Raw genomic sequence first — 21,430 nt, 5'->3', positions numbered from 1 at the left:
AAACACAAACAAACACAAACAAAGAGAGAAAGATTATTGATGTTGTTGTCCACATATTGTTCATATTCTCCGTGTTTTCATGTTTCCAGACAGATTTTCATCTTGAATCCTCTTTATTTTGTGTTTTTATGGTTTTAATCAGCAGCTCTGTTTGTTTCTGAGACGAGGAAACGTCTGAGGAGAGTTCTGATACATATTTGTGTTTATTCAGTGAAGGAAGATGATGATGTTTATTTGTTTGTTTGTTTACCGGCGACGTCGAACTCGATCTCCAGCGTGAGCTGAGCCGTGATGGACGAGTCTCTGAGCAGCTGGTTGGTTTCCTCCAGAGTCGAGTCCTCGGTGGGAACTCCGTTTATAGACAGGATCCGGTCCCCGATCTGCAGGATCCCACACCTGCACACACACACACACACACACACACACACACACACACACAAATAGAACAAAAATATGAAATAAAAATTACTACGACAATAAATAACTTACAGTTAAATTAATAAAAATACTAAACCATTAAAAAAAAAAAAATGTTATATTTGCCTTTAATCTATGACTTTAAGATATCTTAATAACAAATAACTTTTATTATTTACTACTTATTTTATTATTTATTTATTTGTATTGTTTATTTTATCATTATTTTACTTACTACTTACTTATTTTACTCTTTTCAAAAGTATTTTTTATATATTTAAATCATTTTTGATTTTAATGGCTGTTTTCGGTAACTTTTTCGGTAACTAACTCATAAATAAATAGATAAATAAATAAATAAATAAGATAAATAAGATACATTTATAATTCGTAGTAAATATAAATAGAATAGTAAAATAATATTAAATAAAATAATAATTAAAAATAATTATAATAATTATATATATATATATATATATATATAAATATATACACACATATATATATATATATATATTATTGTTAGTGTTATTAATGTGGTTACCTCTCTGCGGGGCTGTCGGGGTCGATGTAGGCGATGAGCGGCGGCGAGGAGAGCGTTTCCGTGGCGAAGACTCCTCCCTGCAGCTGCAGGCCGAAGCCCATGATGCCGTCGCCTAGCAACATCACCTCGGTGGTTTCCGTGTGAACGACCTGCCCGGCGAGCCCCACGGTGCTGGACGCCAGAGACACTACACACACAACAACAGCGATCAATATGTTTGTTGCTTTTACAGACTGAAAAATAATAAATACTTATGTTTAAAAATAAGAATAAATTAATTAAAAAAAAAAAAAAATCTGGAGTAATTTATATGTGATAAAAAATATTCATTTATGTTTAAAATAAAAAAAAATAATTTAAAACAACTAAAAAATATAGAGTAATTTATATGTGATAAAATAATATTGCTGTTTAAAACTAAAAATGAATTAATTAAAAATAATATATAGAGTAATTTATATGTTAAAAAATAAGAATGTATGTATTTTTAGAATACATTAAGAAATTTTATGGAACAATTAAAAATAATATGGAAACAATAAAATTATATAGAATTAAAATTAATGAAAAAATTATCATAAAAAATAATAATAAAACACATACATTTATAAAAATGGTAAACCATAATAAAATAAATAAACTATTTAATTCCCCTTTAATAAATTACTTTAATATAATGATAACAATTAACATTTATTTTCTATTTCTTATTTTATTTATTTATTATTATTTACTATTTTATTTTTAAAGTATTTTTATTATCTTAACTATTATCTAAATTATTTTTAATTGTTCTTTTTTTGTATATAGAATACAAAATAAATAAATAATAATAAAAACACAAAAAAAAAAACACATTAAAAATGAATGAAAAATTGTAAATCATAATAAAATAAATATCACGATATATTATGGTCATAAAGTTCCACAGGTGGTGGGAGGCCAGAGGTCAGAGGTCAGGGGTCAGGGGTCAGAGGTCAGGGGTCAGAGGTCAGAGGTCAGGGTGGGACTCACAGGAGCTCTTGAAGTCCTTCTTCTTGGCCTTCCTCCTCATCAGCGTTCCCCGAGGACTCGTTGGATACATGTTCCGGGGCAGAGTGCTCATGTTGAGGGACGAGAGACTATACGCCGACATGGAGCCCGGAGAGAACGAGTGGCTGAGAGCTGCAGAGAGAGAGAGAGAGAGAGAGAGAGAGAGAGGGAGAGAGAGAGAGAGAGAGAGAGATGAAGAGTGATGAAGAGGAGAAGAAGAAGAAGAAGAAGAGGAAAATACAAAACATCAAACCACAGGAAGACAGAGAGAGAGAGAGAGAAAGAGAACGAGTGAGATAGAGAGAAAGAGAGAGCAGGAGAGGGTGAGGGAGCGAGAGAGAGCGAGAGAGTGAGATGAAAAACGAGAGAGAGAGGGAGAGAGAGAGAGAAAAAGCGAGAGCGAGAGCGAGAAAGCCAGAAAGAGCCAGAAAAAGCAAGAGAGCGGGAGGAAAAACGAGAGAGAGTGAGATCACGAGAAAGAGCGGGAGAGAGAGCGAGAGAGCGAGAAAGAGCGGGAGGAAAAACAAGAGAGAGCGAGAGAGAGAGAGAGAGCGAGAGAGGAAGAGAGCGCGAGAAAGAGAGAGCAAGAGAGCGAGAGAGCAAGAAAGAGCGGGAGGAAAAACAAGAGAGAGAGAGCGAGAGAGAGAGCTTGAGAGAGAGCGAGAGAGAGGAAGAGAGAAAGAGAGATCATGAGAAAGAGCGCGAGAAAGAGAGAGCAAGAGAGCGAGAGAGCAAGAAAGAGCGAAAAAGAGCGAGGAAGAGAGAGAGCGGGAGGAAAAACAAGAGAGAGCGAGAGAAGAAGAGGGAGAGATCATGAGAAAGAGTGCGAGAAAGAGAGAGCAAGAGAGAGCGTGAGAGGAAGAAAGCGTGCAAGCGCAAGGAAAAACGAAAGAGATGGAGGGAGAGAGAGAGAGCAAGAGAGTGAGAAAGAGTGAAAGAGAGGGAGCGAGAGAGAGAGAGATTAAGAGAGAGAGAGTGAGAGATAGAGAGAGAGAGAGAGTAAGAGAGCGAGAAAGAGTGAGAGAGAGAGATTAAGAGAGAGAGTGAGAGAGAGAGAGAGAGTAAGAGAGCGAGAAAGAGTGAGAGAGAGAGATTAAGAGAGAGAGTGAGAGATTAAGAGAGAGAGTGAGAGATAGAGAGAGAGAGCGAGAAAGAGTGAGAGAGACTAAGAGAGCGAGAAAGAGTGAGACAGAGAGAGAGAGAGAGAGAGAGAGATGGAGAGAGAGTGAGAGAATGAGAGCGCGAGAGAGGGAGCAAGAGAGCGAGAGAGCAAGAAAGAGTGAGAAAGAGCGAGAGAGTGGGAGGAAAAACAAGAGAGAGAGAGCGAGAGAGCGAGGGAGAGCGAGGGAGGACGTACGAGGGTTGTTTGTATGGCGGTTGTGCGATCTGGCAGCTGATTGGTCGGGGTGGTAGGTGTTGTAGTGGTAGGGGGGGAGGATGGGGGCGGAGCCTCCGGTCTCCCAGGGGAGGGTACGGGGGCTACGCTGCACCTTGACTACACACACACACACACACACACACACACACACACACACACACACACACACACACACACACACACACACACACACACACACACACACACAGGAGGTGTTCAGGTTCAGACAGGAGGAAAGGTCAAAGGTCAGGTGGCTATAAAAGATTACATCTCGTTCATGTAATTCTTTTATTTTGTTGAATCCTGTCTGTGATGTGTTCAGGGACCGTTGGCTGAAGATATTCTTGGGTTTTTCTTGTTTTTTGTCCCCCAACACTCATTTTTTTTCCTTGTCAAATATTATAAAAAAATATAGAATAAAATAATAAAATAATAAAACCAAAAAATAATAAATTAAATTAAAATACATTCAGAAATCTTAAGAAAGATACAGAATAAAAAACAAATAAAAAATAAAACACACTTGAATGAAAATGGTAAAACATAATAAAATTAATAAAATAAATGATTTGCCTTCAATACATTACTGGAATTTAAAACCAAAAATAGTTAATTAAATTAAATTAAAATACATTAAGAACCTTTAAGAATAAAAAACTAAATTAAAAAAATATTGAATATTTATTGTACAGAAATGCACAAAACATTTATTACAATTACAATTATAGCAAGTAAAATCTATAAGAAGATTATTTATATTGATATAAACATTTTATATATTTATATTAAATTCCATTCATATTTATGTTTTTCTATCTTTCTAACAATCTTATTTTTTTAAGAGATAATTTTAATTTAATGAAGCATCAATAATGCAAATGTGAATTTATTAATGAAAAAAGGGAAAAAACAGTTGTTGTTTTTTGCCATTTTGCAGAAAACTGCCTCCTTTAGCTGTCAGTAATGTTGCAAAAAGCACCCTAATTAATTTTAATTTAGAGATTAATTGATCTGAAAACAAGCAGCCAAGAAATAAACAAGAGATCACAAAGAAACTGATGTAAAATAATGTTCAGTTTGAGGATTTCAGCTCGTTTCCAGCAGATTAATTTATCTGTAAAAACAGCAGAAATGTTCTTTTCAAGGGATTTTGGGTCACAAATGTCTCAAAAAGAGACAAATTGTCTGTTATTTATTCTGTTTTTCTCTCCGTTCTCCAGTGAAAACACGCTAACAGCAGATTCATCCTGTTTGTAACGATTGTTTCTTATTTGGCTGCTGAACGTGTTTTATCCTCGTCCTTCTGCTGAAACGTCTCCGGCAGATTGTCGCCCGTATGTTGTTGGATAAACAGGCTTATGATCTGAATCCTCCTCTGCATATTGTTTGTGTTATAAAATACTTAAGGAAACAGATTTTTTTTCTTTAAAAGGCAAGAAAAAAAAGGAAAACTGTGCCAGATTGTCTGTTGGACAGAGAATCACTGGAGCTCGTTGTGTAATAAGAAACAGCAAGAAAAACACTGAAGCTACATTAACATCAGTTCTAAATAAATACAGATAGTTCAGCTGAACATTTAGTCTGTTTTTAACTCTTTATTCTGTGCTGTGGTGCGTTCAGGGTCAGACTGGCCTGATGTGTGTGTTCATACCATCTTGTGGTGCATTCAATGTCAGCTGGGCCTGGTGTTTATGTGTTTCTACTGTGTTATGGTGCATTCAGGGTCAGTCAGACCTAGTATATGTATGTTTATACTGTGTTATGGTGCGTTCAGGGCCAGTCTGGCCTGATGTGTGTGTTTATACCATCTTGTGGTGCATTCAAGGCCAGTTTAGCCTGTTGCTTGTGTTATATCATGCTGTGTTCATGGCCCGTCATACTTGTTTTGTATGTTTCTACCATATTGTGGTGCGTTCAAGGCTAGTCAGGCCTGCTGTATGTGTGTTTTTATCATGCTGTGGTGCGTTCAGGATCAGACTGGTCTGCTGTGTGTTTTCATACCGTCTTGTGGTGCATTCAAGTCCAGATTTAGCCTGTTGTATGTGTTTTTATACCGTGCTGTGGTGTGTTCAGGGCCTGTTGGGCCTGTTGCATATGTTTATACTATGCTGTGGTGCCTTCAGGGCCAGGCAGGACAGCTGTGAGTGTGTCTGCACCATGTTGTGCTGCATTTACGACTTGGTGTGCATTCTGTATATATTTATATTATGCTGTGGTGTGTTCAGGATCAGTCAGGCCTCTTGTGTGTGTCTTAACACCATATTGTGGTGCGTTCAGGGCCAGCTTGGCCTGTTTTGTGTATGTTAATACCATACTGTGGTGCGTTCAGGGCCAGCTTGGCCTGTTTTGTGTGTGTTAATACCGTGCTGTGGTGCGTTCAGGGCCAGCTTGGCCTGTTTTGTGTGTGTTAATACCGTGCTGTGGTGCGTTCAGGGCCAGCTTGGCCTGTTTTGTGTGTGTTAATACCGTGCTGTGGTGCGTTCAGGGCCAGTTTGGCCTGTTTTGTGTGTGTTAATACCGTGCTGTGGTGCGTTCAGGGCCGGTCGGGCCTGGTGCTGGGGCAGGATCTCCATGCGGACGGTCTGGCAGGAGGCGGAGAGAAGCTGAGTCGCTTCAGCCAGAGAACAAAACTCCATCGACTTCCCGTCGACCGACAGGATGTGATCACCTGCATGGAGAGCACCGCACCTGCACGCAGAAGAAGAAGATGATCGCAAAAAATACAGTGATTATTGAGGAAAGAAACTGTAAACACAGGCAATATCATCAGAATTTGAGCTTTCGGACAGTCTTTGAAGACTGAACACATTTAAAAAACTTGAATTTCTCAGTGGTTGACACTGAGAAATCTTTTAACTTTTGAAACCTTCTAAAGAACAATAACATTATGTAAAAGTTGAATTTAGGTAATAAAAGTGTAATCAGTCAGGGGTCAGGGGTCAGGTACCTGTCTGCGATGCTGGCGGGTTTGACTTTGTCGATGATGATGACCTGCTTGCTGCAGAACATCGAGGTGGACAGAGCCACGCCCAGACTGGAGCCCGTTGCCTTGGCGACCTCCACCAGCAGCGGCCCCGACGCCGTGGCAACAGAGTCTGACACAACAAAACAACAAAAACACAAAAGTTTTATACTTCTGGATGAAAAAAAACTCATTATGGGGTTCCACAGGGTTTACTTATCGGTCCTCTTTTATTTAATATCCATGTGACCTTAAAACAAGTCACATTATTCATATTAATGATATTAGTGTTCGACATTATGCAGACGATACTTGACTTTACAGTTAATGTTATGACATCATGCTGCTGATTGATTTTATGTTAATTGACTCATAGTTTTAGGTCCGTTCTCTAGCGATTATGGTATTTAAATTGTTTAAACTGACCCATCACTGAGACGTCGTACTCCAGCAGCAGCGTGGCTTCCTGCCCGCACTGCTTCAGGATGCTCATGGCCTCCGACAGCGTGCTGCCGTGGAGACGGATCCCGTCAATGCTTAGCAACCGGTCGCCCGGCTTCACCGTTCCTTCCCTGGAGCGAGAGAGAGAGTTCGGATTATTTAGTATAACGCACAGACTCTTTGTAGTTATTTGCCTCAAGTTTAATTAACACAATGCTCTGTTTCATTGATGGGGGCGGTTGTTTTTATTTTCTTTGCGCCTGTTGCAAACCAGATTTAGATGGTTTCAGAGCCTGTTAACCTGCATGTTTGACATAGTTTTAAGTGTCATATTACTCACTTTGCTTCAGACAGAACTGCAGTATTACTTCAAGTACAACTTCTGTGTGAATATGTACTGTTTGCATTGTATTTGGAGTCTAAAGCTCATTTTATACACTGTGCTTAAGTTTCACTCACTAACATCATCACACATGAAGAACATTGGGCTCATTGAATCCACAAGAGTCTCAGCTTTACACTCAGACCCCATTTATGCAGCTCACAGACTGTTTAGGGACCCCAGGATGCACAAAGATTTACATATAATGGTCGAAAATGAGGCCATAACCACAATTTATCTATTGCATTAAATGACGTTGGGGAAGATCTTTTGCAAAAGAACAAAAGGTCTCAAGTGTTTTGCACGTTTTTTTCCAGATCTGTGGTGCATAAAAACCAAACGCTGCTCCTACATGTTAGTGTGTGACCCTGAGGACGGAGCACACCTGTCCCCAGGTGACGTTAGAGCTGCTACAGGAGCTCCTGAGGGACAAAAACTCCCTGAGGACAGACGAGAGGAGAGAGGTCACACACCTGTCAGCCGGGCCGCCGGGCCGGATGGTTGTTATGACGATCGGCCGGGACTTGTTCCTGTCTTCATGGGCTCCACCTGCACACACACACACACACACACACACAGACAGACAGGTCAGGTTTTATTCTATCCGACAGATAAACACACAGACAGGTCAGGTATTGGACTCACCTCTGATGACGAAGCCGAAGCTGTTTCCTTCTTTGTGAAGCGTGACTTCCACGTTCTTGAACATGACCCCTGACCCCTGCACCGCTGCAACACGCCACAACAACAACACGCCACGTCAGCTTCACCTCCGACCTCCAACTATTACTAGATCTGTTCAGTGTTTGTGTACTCACAGACGGGCGGCAGCTCGTACTCCACCTCCAGCACCACCCGCTCCCCCACGTTCTTCAGCAGGCTGATGATCTCGTCGTGTCTGAACTTGGCGAGGTTGATGCCGTTGACGGCTCGGATGTAGTCGCCAACGTTCAGCTGGTCGCTCCTGCACACACACACCAAGGTTAGTTGGGTGCCAATAAGGTCACATTAAATGTTTCCTGCTTGTCACTTTTTTTTTTTAAATTTGTCACGTTTTTTCTCGTAAATTTGACTACTTTTTCCCGTAAATTCATCACTTTTTTGTCATTAGTTTGTCACTTTTTTCTTGTAAATTTGTCACTTTTTTTCTTGTAAATTTGTCACTTTTTTTCTTGTAAATTTGTCACTTTTTTTCTTGTAAATTTGTCATTTTTTAAAATTAGTTTTAGTTTAGTTTGTATTAGTTGTAGTTTAGTTTTTATTAGTTGTAGTTGTTGTATAATGGGGTATTAGTTGGGTGCCAGATTCAATAAGGTCACAATAAATGTTTCCTTTATTTCCTTTGTCTGATCCATCTCAGCCCCAATAAGTTTATTAAGTCTTAAAACCAGATAGATGAAATAGATTTCATATCAACCAAAAAGGTTTACGGATGACAAAAGTTGACCAAGACGAAAACGAAGGACATTTTCACTATAATTAGTTTTGTAACCAAAAAATACAGTTTCAGTTAGTTATTGTTTTTTAAATTTCAGCTAAAGAAAATGTTTTTTCAATTCTAGTTTTCTAGTTGCACTTCGGCGTCACAAATACAGCTGATCTCTGCAGATTTTTTCTGTTTTTTTAGGCACCTTCTCTCCAATATTGTCTCCTTTGAGGTGCAGGACTTATAGATTTTATATATTGCAGTTTAAATGTGTTCACGGTGAGTGAGATGTAACAGCTGGGGTTCAGAGAGTTAAAACACATTTAATGTGATTTCAAAATGATAAAAATGTAACTCAGTGTTGTTTCTGAACTTATCAGCTGGAGAACAGAGCAGACTAGAAGTTATTAAAACTGAGAAAGACTGAAGATAAATAGATTATTGTCACCTGGCAGCGATGCCTCCCTGTCGCAGGTTTGAAACCCGGGGCTTCCCATCCTTGTCGATGCCTCCTGAGACCGTCAGGCCCAGCGTCGTCCCTTCTTTCTTCATCAGCTCCACCACCGAGCAGCCCCGAAACTCGTCTGCATCACAGAGAAGAGCACGTTATCTCCCGTAATTCTGCTTTATTGGCTTTATTTAATCCCTCTCTCGCTCTTTTCTAGCCTTGCACTCTGACTTCATAGTTTCTCTCCTCGCTGCACAGAGGAATAAAATAATAATCATCTGGAAAAGACAGAAGTGAAGTCATCTTCTATTCTGTCGTCCATCTATATTTCATCAAACGGCTGAAATATTTAACAGCAGGGCAAATGGATGGAGAGAAAAAGGGAGATATTTCACAGCAAACCTGGTAGAATGTGACGTGACTGGCCCTCAGGTGATAAAACAGAAAGCGGGATTTCATTAAAATGTTGTATTTTAATATTAATCAGGCGGAGCTTTCACCCTCTTTCATTCAGACGGCATTAAGACGTCTGATCTTTGGCTGGGACCATCAATGTCTTCTTCTCCTCCCTCATGTTCTCCTCTTTAGAAAGAAAAGGCTTTATAAAAGAGCAGCAGTGTCCTTTTCAACTGTTCTAAAACGTCAGCTCTGACTCACTGTCTGACAAAAAAACTACCCCAAAATCTTCCATTCTGATCAAATGCCAGATGAACCAGTTTCCTGCAGCAGCGGCGGGGGAGAAACTTTTGAAGTCAAACTTCACAAACTGCCATTTAACTGAAGTACAACAAAGTTTCTCTCAGAGGAACGAGAGCTAGACTGTTTCTGATGTTACGATCAGAACTGAAATAGATTCTTCGTCTCGTCCTAAATAAGAAGTGGGTCTGCAGCAGAGGGTCCCGTCTGTCACCTCATTCAGATTCTACTACGACGACGACGATCAGCGGGGCTTCGCTTTACTGACACCGTTCTGAAACAACAATGGAAAGTTCTACAGTTCTACTGATCTACAGGATCGTCCATCAATTGGTTACTAAGATCTACTAGTTTGTCTATAAACTGGTTCCAAAGATCTACTAGTTTGTCTATAAACTGGTTCCAAAGATCTACTAGTTCGTCTATAAACTGGTTCCATAGATCTACTAGTTCGTCTATAAACTGGTTCCAAATATCTACTAGTTCATCTATAAACTGGTTCCAAAGCTAAACAAGTTCGTTCATCAACTGGTTCCAAAGATCTACTAGTTCGTCTATAAACTGGTTCCAAAGATCTACTAGTTCATCTATAAACTGGTTCCAAAGATCTACTAGTTTGTCTATAAACTGGTTCCAAAGATCTACTAGTTCATCTATAAACTGGTTCCAAAGATCTACTAGTTCGTCTATAAACTGGTTCCAAAGATCTACTAGTTTGTCTATAAACTGGTTCCAAAGATCTACTAGTTCATCTATAAACTGGTTCCAGAGATCTACTAGTTTGTCTATAAACTGGTTCCAAAGCTGTAAAAGTTTGTCCAGAAACTGGTTCAAGAAACCTACAAGTCCATCTTTCAACTAGTTCTTCAATCAACTGATTTCAAAGCTCTACCAGTTTGTCCATCAAGTGGTTTTAAAGCTTTAAAAGTCTGTACATAAACTGGTTCCAGAGACCTATTAGTTCATCTATCAACTGGTTCCAAAGCTCTACCAGTTTGTCTATCAACTGGTTTTAAAGGTCTGCCAGCTCAGCTATCAACTGGTTCCAAAGATCTAGTTGTTTGTCCATCAACTAGTTTGCCTTTCAATTGGTTTTGAGATCTACTAGTTCTTCACTCAACTGGTTACAAAGTTTCACCAGTTCTGGTTCCAAAGACCCATCAATTCATCTAGCAAATGGTTCCAGAGCTCCTTTGGTTTGTCTATAAACTGGTTCTATAGATATATACTAGTTCTGTCATCAACTGCTTCCAAAGCTAAACCAGTTCGTTCATTAACTGGTTCCCAATATCTATAACTTTGTCTATGAACTGGTTCTAACGCTGGAAGGCTGTAAAAAGAAGTCCAACTGTATAGAAGCCTATCAGAAATTGACCCTACTTCTCACTTGAATTATTACTTCAGCAATGACTCCAAGTTTCATGGTCTCAATCATCATCGTTCGTTTCAAGTTTTCTTCAACAGTACATGATGTTTTATTTTGCAAATGAATGAGTCATTTAGAGTAAAATAGACAAAAAATAACTTTGACCTTTTCACAGTGCGTTTTCAGTTCAAGAGCTAAAAAAGTTCCTTAAAAATGGCGTTCTTAGAACTTCGGTCGTTCCTAGTTCTTGCAGTGCAGACTCAATAAAAAGGTTGGATAAATACAACTAAAACTATGAAAAAGTTCCTCAGGTCCAAAAACGCCACACCACTTTTTATAATCATCCCCCAGACTACTACTGATATGAGGCTCTACCAGCTCCTTTACTGGTTTTAAAGCTTAACCAGTTCCAATAACTAGATCTAAACCTCTACCAGTTCCTCTAACTCAGAGGTGTCAAACTCTGGCCCGTGGGCCAAATTTGGCCCGCAGTATAATTATATTTGGCCCGCGAGGAAATACCAAATGACAACCAGAGCTGGCCCGCCGGTATTATACAGCACAAATAATACTACAAATCCCAGAATGCTCTGCTGGTGTTTTGGCTTGAACACAGTAGATCAGTGTGGAGCAAACTGAGCAACAATTAAAGTTGTCTTTATGCACTTTTTCTTGCTAGTCCAAGGCTTGAATGGCTGCACATTCATTGAAGGATATTATTATTAGTCATTTGGTTTATCATTGTTATTTTATTCTTACATTTATTTGTAGCCTGTGGAAAAAGATTACTGTTACTGTTAAATTTAAATTTAAAGAAGGGAAAGACATACGATTTTTATTTAAATTTTATTTAAGAAATTAATGCCATTGATGTGTTTGTTTGTTTTATTTGATATTTGATTTTACATGTTTGCAATATTAAGTTATATCAAGCTTTGCTTGTTCCGTTTCGTTTGAACTTGTTTAGGTCAATTTTTTCAATAAATATCAATGTTGGCCCGCGACTTTGTCCAAGTTTTATATTTTGGCCCACTGTGTATTTGAGTTTGACAGCCCTGGTCTAACTGGTTCCAAGGCTGCACCGGTTGCTTGAACAGATTCTAGACCTCGACCAGATACTCTAACTGGTTCCAAGGCTGCTCGACCTGTTTGTGTGGTTCTGATTTTCTTACAGTTACCTGTTCCTTTTATTTATATGACTCACTCCAGAAACACCCAGCTGGACGGTTGTCTGTCTCTCTAACAGCTCTCTACCGTCTCTGGTACTGTTCCTGCAGCTGACCCAGGTCACTGTGATGATGTAATGTTTACTCGTTGTCACAGAAACGCTGCAAAGTTCTGATTGCAGCATTGTGTGTGATAGTTGTAAGTAGGCCGCCAGCTCCAGGTGGGAGCAGATAAAGTGCGACGGCAGCATCTTCCTGCAGGTCACACGGATGGAAAACATCAGCCGACTGACTGTGTGTGATCTATTTTCAGCTGTTATCTTCATCGGTTATCAGCTCTGCTGGTGGAACCACACAGAGCAGAACCAGCAGAGAACAGGAGGGAGGAACATAGATCACAGAGAATAACAGACTAGAGTCTAAGAGGATAATGAATGCTGTGTTACCTGGGATGCTCTGCCTCCTGATGGCCAGCGCTCCATCTGGAGGCCTCGACCCGGCAGAGTGTTTGGTGTACGGCCCCTCATCTGAAACACAAAGAAACACACGTTATTCTGACTTCTGCTAGCACCTTCGACTGGTTCTGAAGCTCAAACACTTCTCGTTACTGGTTCCAAAAATCTATCGGTTTCTCTAAATGCTTCTAAAGCCCCACAGCTTTAAAGCTCGACCAATTTAAACTGGTTTTAAGGTGCTACTGGTTCCTGTACGAAGCTCTGAAACTCTGAAGCCCAACTCATTTCTCTTACTGGTTCGGAAGCTTTACCATTTGCTCTGTCAACCTTTAAAAAGGATCAACAAGTGTCCACAACTAGTTCCAAATATCTACCAATTTCTCTAAATGGTTCTAAAGCAGGGTTTAGAACCAGTTAGGAGGGTCAAACCTCAACCAGTTTCTGAACATCAACCAGTTGCTGTAAGTAGATCTGAGCTCCCCCACTTCGTCTACCTGGTTCCAGACCTTTACCAGTTCCTTTAACTGGTTCCAAACTGACAAGTCCCACCAACAAACTCTGAAGCTCCAACAATTTATAACAACTGGTACTAAAGTTTCACCATCCCTTCTAACTCTACCAGTTCCCTTAATCCACTGCTTGATTGTTCGTTCCAATTCTCCACCAGTTCATTTGATGCCTGGTTCACACTTCATGACTTTCAAAGTCTTCAGATCGCTGTACTGATCACACTACACAACTTCCTGTCTCGTAATCACGAGTCTTGAAGTCGTTGTGGTTTTCACATTACAGATCTTACCAGGATGATCCCTGGGTTGATTCAGAATTTAAATTGTGACACCCCTAATGTTTACACCAGCCCTTCCTTCTAGGTGTGACAACTTTGGTCCAAGATTACAAATGCCACAAATACGGTAAAGTTCCTATAGTTCCAGGTGACCTGTGACAGGTCCAGATATGAAGCCTAGGAATCATCTATGTTGTTTGAACATTTCTGTCATAGCACTCGTTGCTCATAAACTTCTGTTTGCCTCTGATGTGGGACTTTTTTCATGCAGAAAGCTCCAAAAACTGTTGCAAAGTGGAAAATCAGGGCCAAAGTGTTGCAGTTTGAACTAGACATAGGTTGTCTTGAAGCTCTAAAAGTTTCCTTAACTGGTTCCCAAACTCCACCACTTCCCCCAGCGACAATAGACCTAGTCTAGTTCCTCTAGCTGGCCCTAAAGCTCAAGAAGTTCATCTGACTGGTTCTGGACTTCTACCAGCGTCCTTTCATTGGGCTGGAAGCTCCGGCAGTGGCTCCAACTGGTTCAAAAACTCCGGAGCAAGACTTCTTCATGACGTTGCAACGTAAAAACGGAGCAGCATGGAGTCCTGCTGGCAACTTTTTCACAAGTTTCCAAGTCCAATTTAGTGCATCAACTCTTTTACAGCAAAGGTAGAAAACACCTCGACCAAGTGTGAGTTTTTGCAAAACATTGTACTTGAATGGGTGATGTGTGAAGTACAGTTATTGCCATAGGCTATTTTATTTTATTTTTATCCTTGAAATGTTTTTTTCTTTATTGTTTTACTATTCATTCTGTTGTTTTGAGACATGTCTATGGTGAAACCAAAGAGGAATTTCCACTCAGTGGATAATAAAGTTTTCGTATCGTATTCGTATCAAATATTCAGTATTCAAATTTCGAAGTTTGCATTCAGCCTTTTTAATGCAATATTTGGTCTTTAATGTTTTTTTGTGTGATGTTTGGCAAATGTTTTGTGTGTTTTATAACGGTATTTTTGTGTGTGTGTGTGTGTGTGTGTGTGTGTGTGTGTGTGTTTTTTGTATGTATTGTTTTAAGTGGGGGGTTTTTTGTTTAAGAAATAGTTTTTTAGTTGTGTTTTTGTAATTTTGTGTGTGTTTTTGTGTTTTTTGTGTTGAAAATGTTAATCCAATAAGTCTAAATGAAAAAAACAATAACCAGGTCATATAGGTGAGGTTGTGCTGAAAACAATGATACCAACATGGCATGGTGAACGCTTTTTAACTGGTTTGTACAGACAGAATGAGTCAAAAACCGACAAAATAGCCCCAAACTCCAGAGGGTTAACTGGTTCTGACGCTCAAATTAAACCATCACAAAGTTTTAAGTCATGACTAGGAAGTTCACAGACAGAAACCTCAACAGACAGAAACCTCCAACGGCTCGCACCATCATCTGTACTCACCATCGTCATCATCAGACGCCACAGAGCTCCCACCACAAAAATACATCTGAGATTATTACTTACTTATTTAATAAATTCTGATAAACTAGTTTGATCCTGCTGGACTCTCTGGTTGTAAACCAGCAGGTTAGCATCCTCTGCTCCAGATGCTGCTGCCTGTTTTAATCTAGCGGAGCTCTGAAACCTGCCTCAGAGAATTAAAGCGTCCAGTAAAGTGTCTGGTGTTCAGGCTGAAGCTTCTGTAAAGTCAGCCTGTTCTCATGAATAAAGAAGCTGCTGCCAGAGAGGGGTGACCTCATCACAGCAGCGACCAATCCCAGTGGAGAACACCGTGCTCCATCTGAGTCTGGACCAATCCCAGCCGTCCGCTGGGAGCCTCCCGGTGATGTCATCACAGCGATGAGTGGGCAGAGGCAGAGCCGAACCATGAACCGTGACATCAGATCAATGTGGAGGCTGAGACGTGATTGGACGGAGCTGATGATTGATGTTCCTGGAAGAGTCCAGCAGGGACATTTCTGCTGACACAGCGACTTTTAAACCTCCTCGTACGCACTTTTAATGGATCAGAGGTAAAAATCATAACCAGAAACTGGATGAAAGAACTTTCTCAATGGACCTGAAAGACTGAATCAAGGTAATATATATCATATAACAGCACAATTCTCAATAAAGACGTAGATTTTCCTTCAAAAATGTCATATTAAACCCAACAACCAACCAATAAAATAACCTTCGCTCAAGCAAATCAAGAGTTTTTCTTGGGCGCCATCAAACGGGTCGAAAGAGAATCTGACACATCCAGTGGATTTGATCCATTAATCCATTTGGTGTTTAACATTGGGACAAGTAAAGATTATAAAGACAACATCTGTGACAGTATTAGAGGTGTGAATCAGCGTATCGGCCCCACGATACCACTCTATCCCAATACCTGAGTCACGATACGATATTATTGTGATTTTAAGCATTTTTTTGTGATATGGTGAGTATTGTGATAAATATATTGTGATTTAACTATTTTAACTGCATTTTGTGTCCACAAAATTAAATAGTTTTGTCCAATAAGAGAAAATTCTCAGACTATTCATCTAACTTTAGTCTTTTTATTTCTCCACAATGAGTCAAAGACACAAACTGACCAACAAAGTATCCAGTCAAACTCAACTGATATCAAACATGTTGGACGACAACAACTGCAGCATTTTATCAAACAAACAACAAGCTTCACAGCTAAAAATGTTTCTGAATGAAACATAAAAAGAGTTTGAAGAACTTTGCAGCGTTATTTCACATGAAAGTCACATTGAGTTCGGCTTTATAGAAGCGATGGACAATGGGCGGTCGCCAAGGTTTACAATGGTACAAATGTGGATCCCTCAAGAGAAAGGTTGGGAACCACTGGCTTACATCTTCTAGTTTCATAGATAGCTTCCCCTGGACCTCCAATATATTCATAAAACGGTGAAAATACAGACAGCCGGAACGCTAAATATCAATACTTGGTGGCCATGAATCGATATAATATCGCCATACTATGCTGTATCCATTTTCCCCCACTTCTATTAAATAATAAAGATTATAAAGACATCTTGGAGAGTAGAGTAGTTGAACTTGATCTGATGTGAGTATAAAGAAACCATTCACTACCAAATGCATTGGTTGGCTCAATGCCATAGACATTAAACATATATAATAGTAGCAGTAAGAGGTATAATATAATATATAACATAAGCTATCTCATGTTCAGACTGCAGGAACTTCTTTTTCTAGCTCTAAAAACCTTTTTATTGAGTCTGCATCGCAAGAACGTGGATGATCGTAGTCCTCAGAACGCCATTTCAAGGAACTTTAACTCCAATGTGAGCCAAAGCAGCTTCAGCAAACACCATTTGTAAAAAAAACATGTAAACAGCACAAAACACGAAGAACTGGTAATGAAAAAAAGGAAGGTAAAACAGATAAATGGGACCAACAGAGCTGATATGTGACAGGGAGAAAACAACTCAAACCCAGCCTGCAGCTTTCCACAAAAATAAAATAAAATAAAACCATTTTCTAACAACTGGTGCAACCTTGAACATATTAGAGCCACTCAATGGTAAAACCCTGTTATTGTTAGTTTTTCCTTGGTGTGTCCAGGTCTTTGAAGGCATCAGGAGAGCTGCTATTATTACATCCTAATATTAAACAAGGCTCCTTTATCTTCAATTCAGCTTTATCATGATAATTGTGATTTACTTCAATCATATTATTAATTTTGTTAAATATAAGCATGTTAACTTGGTGAATTCAGTTTTAGGTTTGAATGTTCCACCGTGTTGGATAAAAGGCGACAAATATTCTGCATTATGGTTTTTCCTTGGTGTGTCGAGGTCTTTGAAGGCATCATGAGAGCTGCTTTTTGTCTGTGAATCAGCAGCGTGACGAAGGTTTCTCATCTCCTCCTCAATAGGTTTTTTATTTCATTTTATTTCAGTTTATTTCAGTTTTTCGTGTCGTTTGGTTTCTATTTCTGATCTCCTGTTTTATGTCGTTCTGCTCTATTCTAATCTGCTCTACATCTATTCTCCTCTGTTTGGTTCCAGCAGCTGAGCTCCACACACACACACACACACACACACACACACACACACACACACACACACACACACACACACACACACACACACACACACACACACACACACACACACACACACACACACACACACACCATAGCTAAGTGGAGATGAAAGCGAGCCTCCTCCACATGTAGGACAGCAGCATCTCTGCTACAGTACATACTGTATATATATATTTATACTCATATATCACACTTTATTCTCTGTCACACTGTTATATAATATAAAATAAAATATCATCCCACCTGGTGTTGCTGAGTGACAACTGTTTAAACAAGGTCACACTACTGTAAAAGTATAAACACGAAGCTGTGACGATTAAAAAACCTGCAATAAAAACTGTAACTTCATGTTTTCATTCATGTGAAAGCAGATTTTTATGTGTTTTTTTATGCAAACTGTTCATTCCACCTTACTTGTTTCACTGCACCAATATTTTAATACTGCATATTCATATTTATTCTGCACTGGAATACTACTCCTTAATACATACGCCTTCTTTAGACACTTTATTTTTTATTGTATTTTATTGCTTGAAGTATGCCTAGGTTCTTTTTATTTAATTGTGTCGTTATCTATCTATCTATCTATCTATCTATCTATCTATCTATCTATCTATCTATTTTATTGTTGCAGTTGTTTGAGGTGGAGCTCATATTGATTATTTCTCATTATGGATGATTTTCTGCAATAATCAATTAATTGTTTGGTTTGTAAAATTACTTAAAATTGTGAGAAATGTCATCACAATGTTTTTTCCAAACATCAACACTATTACTAACATTTTAACATTATTAAAAGATAAAACATTAAATGTTTTCACATGAAAATGACTTAATGATTATATGAATAGTTGTTAATAAATGTTATTTTATAACAATATATATGAAAAAAACATTTTAAAATATATATATAAATATAAAAAACAACAGAATGACACGAAAAACATATATAGTTATATATATAGTCATATATATTATATTTTTATAATAATAATAATAAAAAGAAAAATCTTTTATTTTAAGTTTCTTTCATCGACTAATTGTTTCTGCTATTATTCATATTAACTATTGGGGAGTTTAGATAGTAAAATATAATTTAGTAAAATAATACAAATATATTTAAAACAATAATTATTATTTTTAGTAAAATATAAACAGTTAAATGTTTTTAAAAAAATCTGTAATATAGTTTTTAAATCATCTGTTACTACATTTTTAATTCATTTCATTCTTTTTTTTTGTCTTTTTATCGTAATTTAGTCTCTTTTCTGGTAATTTTTTTTTTTTTACAACATTCATGACACTTGATAAAAAAGTGCTGAAAAGTGTTTATATATAAAGTGCATTTTATTAAATTAAAAAAATATACATTTATCAGAGAAATTAAACTTTTTTTTATGATTTCTGACATTCTAACTGTGTAAAAACTTTAAAAAGAGCAAAAACCGGCCCTGAGACAGCTTGTTAGGATTTATAAAACAATATCAGCATTATACGAAACCAAACAGCAGCTAAATGTCCTCCTGGAGAAGCTCGATTAGTCAAATATTAATATTATTAATGTTTAGAGAAACAAGAATCTTCCTCAGGTTCAAACAGCAGTTTGACCTTCAGCCTCTGGAACAGTTTCACCTCACGGCTGATTCTTCTTCTGCCGTTTCCTTTTAGACACTAAAGGGGATTTCATTTAAAGGCTCAAGAGAAGAAATAATGTTCCATAGTTCAGCTAAATGTTTTAGTTTGGAAAAAAGAGACAAAGCTATTTTCAAAGTGTCCCTCTGACCTCCAGATATCTGAATAAAAATGTGTTCTCCTCTTTACAGACGTGCCCACTTTATGCTGATAACATGCAGTAAAATGTGTTATTGTGTCCTCTTGTATGTGAATATTTGTGCATGCCCACTTTATGCAAATTCCAGTTTCCAGGGCAGAAACATGCAGTGTTTCTCCTGCAGTAAAATGTGTTATTGTGTCCTTCTGTATGTGAATATTTCTGCATCCTGGGGTCCCTAAACAGTCTGTGAGCTGCATAAATCGGGTCTGACTGGAAAGCTGAGACTCTTGTGGATTCAATGAGTCCAAATGACAGTTTTCAAAGGGTTCTCTTGACCTCTGACCTCAAGATATGTGAATGAAATGTGTCCGGTGTGTCCCCATGAGTCTCCTCTTTACAGACATGTCCACTTTATGCTGATAACATGCAGTACAATGTGTTATTGTGTCCTCTTGTGTGTGAATCATTGTGCATGCCCACTTTATGCAAATTCCAGTTTCCAGGGCAGAAAGATGACGTTTTTCTCCTGCAATAAATGTGTTATTTTGTCCTATTATATGTGAATATTTGCATAAATCGGGTATGACTGAAAAGCTGAGAAAAGTTTGTAACCTACAATCCCTTCAAGGACTGTTGGAAAGTTCAAACCAGGATGATAATGAAGGTTTCTTTCAACGATAAACCGTGATTCTTTTACGCACAAGTTTCCTCTTTTGCAGACATGCCCGCTTTATGCAAATTCCAGTTTCTGGGGCGAGAAACATGCAGTGTTTCTCCTGCAGTAAAATGTGTTATTGTGTCCTCTTGTGTGTGGATCTTTGTGCATCCTGGGGTCCTTAAACAGTCTGTGAGCTGCATAGATCGGGTCTGACTGGAAAGCTGAGACTCTTGTGGATTCAATGAGCCCAAATGACAGTTTTCAAAGGGTTCTATTGACCTCTGACCTCAAGATATGTGAATGAAATGTGTCCTGTGTGTCCCCATGAGTCTCCTCTTTACAGACATGCCCACTTTATGCCGTGAAATTAGTTATTTTGTCCTTTTGTAGGTGAATATTTCTGCATCCTGGGGTCCCTAAACAGTCTGTGAGCTGCATAAATCGGGTAGGAAATCGGTGAAACTGCTCATGTTTTATTGCTACAACAATCATTTTCCAAATTTCTCTATTTCTAAATGTTCATCAGAACATTCTTATTCTGTTTTTCTCATCTCTAAATAAAAATCTGTTGGTTACAAAGCACACAGACCCCTGACCTCACCACTGTGACATGCCCACTTTATGCAAACACCAAACAGTTTACTTCCTGCAGTAAATGTGTTATTGTGTCCTCTTGTATGTGAATATTTCTGCATGCTCCCGTCTCAAAACAGTCTGTGAGCTGCATAAACGGGGTCTGAGTGTAAAGCTGAGACACAAAAAAACACATTAAAGAAAAAGAACAAAAGAGTTTTGAACTTTTGAAGACGTCTTCACTATTTATCTGCAACTACTTTCTTACTTTTGGTGCTTTAACTACATTTGAATGCTAATATTTTATACTTTTAGTAAGATTCTCAATGCAGAACTTTTACTTGTGACAGAATATTTTTAAATTTTTGGCATTACTACCTTTTTATTTTTTTTATTTATTTATTTTTTTACTTGTTTTTCTTCTTTTTTTCTTCATTTAAAGGAAAAAAAGGTATAAAACTACAGCAATAAAAGACAAAAAAACAGAATAGGAGCAACATTCAATTTTAAATAAAACCAAAAAATAAATAGATAAATAATAAATATAAAAAACAGCACTTTAAAAAAACGTTATTTATTTATTTATCTTTTATGTGGTTTCCATCAGTTCTGCTATCTATAAAAGACATTTAAAGACATCAGCATTAAACTATATTATTCCTTTTGGTACTTTAAGTACATTTCTATTCTAATTCTTTGTACTTTTACTCGAGTAATATTTTGAATGCAGGACTTTTCCTTGTAACACAGTGTATTTAAATTGTGGGAAAATATTGCACAAAAACAGCAACAACAGACAAAAAACTTTAACAAAAAAATTCAAACAACATAAAAAAACATTTTAAAAAACATAGAAAACTACATAAAAAACA

The 21,430-nt window shown here is 38.1% G+C and overlaps 1 protein-coding gene across 4 annotated transcripts in view; it reads right to left on the bottom strand.

Moving 5' to 3' along the window:
* grip1 (glutamate receptor interacting protein 1) overlaps positions 1-21,430 on the bottom strand; it is a 90,701-nt gene that overhangs the window by 17,398 nt on the left and 51,873 nt on the right. For 3 of the 4 annotated variants that reach the window (XM_059325935.1, XM_059325934.1, XM_059325937.1), the window contains exons 2-13: positions 12,705-12,785; positions 9,031-9,166; positions 7,975-8,120; positions 7,802-7,885; positions 7,630-7,705; positions 6,760-6,905; positions 6,319-6,466; positions 5,890-6,059; positions 3,351-3,488; positions 1,976-2,125; positions 962-1,148; positions 251-396 (exon numbers count right to left, since the gene is read on the bottom strand). In XM_059325935.1, the coding sequence (XP_059181918.1) occupies positions 251-396; positions 962-1,148; positions 1,976-2,125; positions 3,351-3,488; positions 5,890-6,059; positions 6,319-6,466; positions 6,760-6,905; positions 7,630-7,705; positions 7,802-7,885; positions 7,975-8,120; positions 9,031-9,166; positions 12,705-12,785 (1,608 nt within the window). The remainder of the gene's footprint in view (positions 1-250; positions 397-961; positions 1,149-1,975; positions 2,126-3,350; positions 3,489-5,889; positions 6,060-6,318; positions 6,467-6,759; positions 6,906-7,629; positions 7,706-7,801; positions 7,886-7,974; positions 8,121-9,030; positions 9,167-12,704; positions 12,786-21,430) is intronic. The other variant, XM_059325936.1, reaches the window with a different exon arrangement.

Source organism: Centropristis striata, chromosome 22, assembly GCF_030273125.1.
Source record: "Centropristis striata isolate RG_2023a ecotype Rhode Island chromosome 22, C.striata_1.0, whole genome shotgun sequence".
NCBI classification, from domain to species: domain Eukaryota; kingdom Metazoa; phylum Chordata; class Actinopteri; order Perciformes; family Serranidae; genus Centropristis; species Centropristis striata.
The sequence above is the reverse complement of the archived record's forward strand: the minus strand, read 5'-3'. Positions and strand labels throughout refer to the sequence as shown.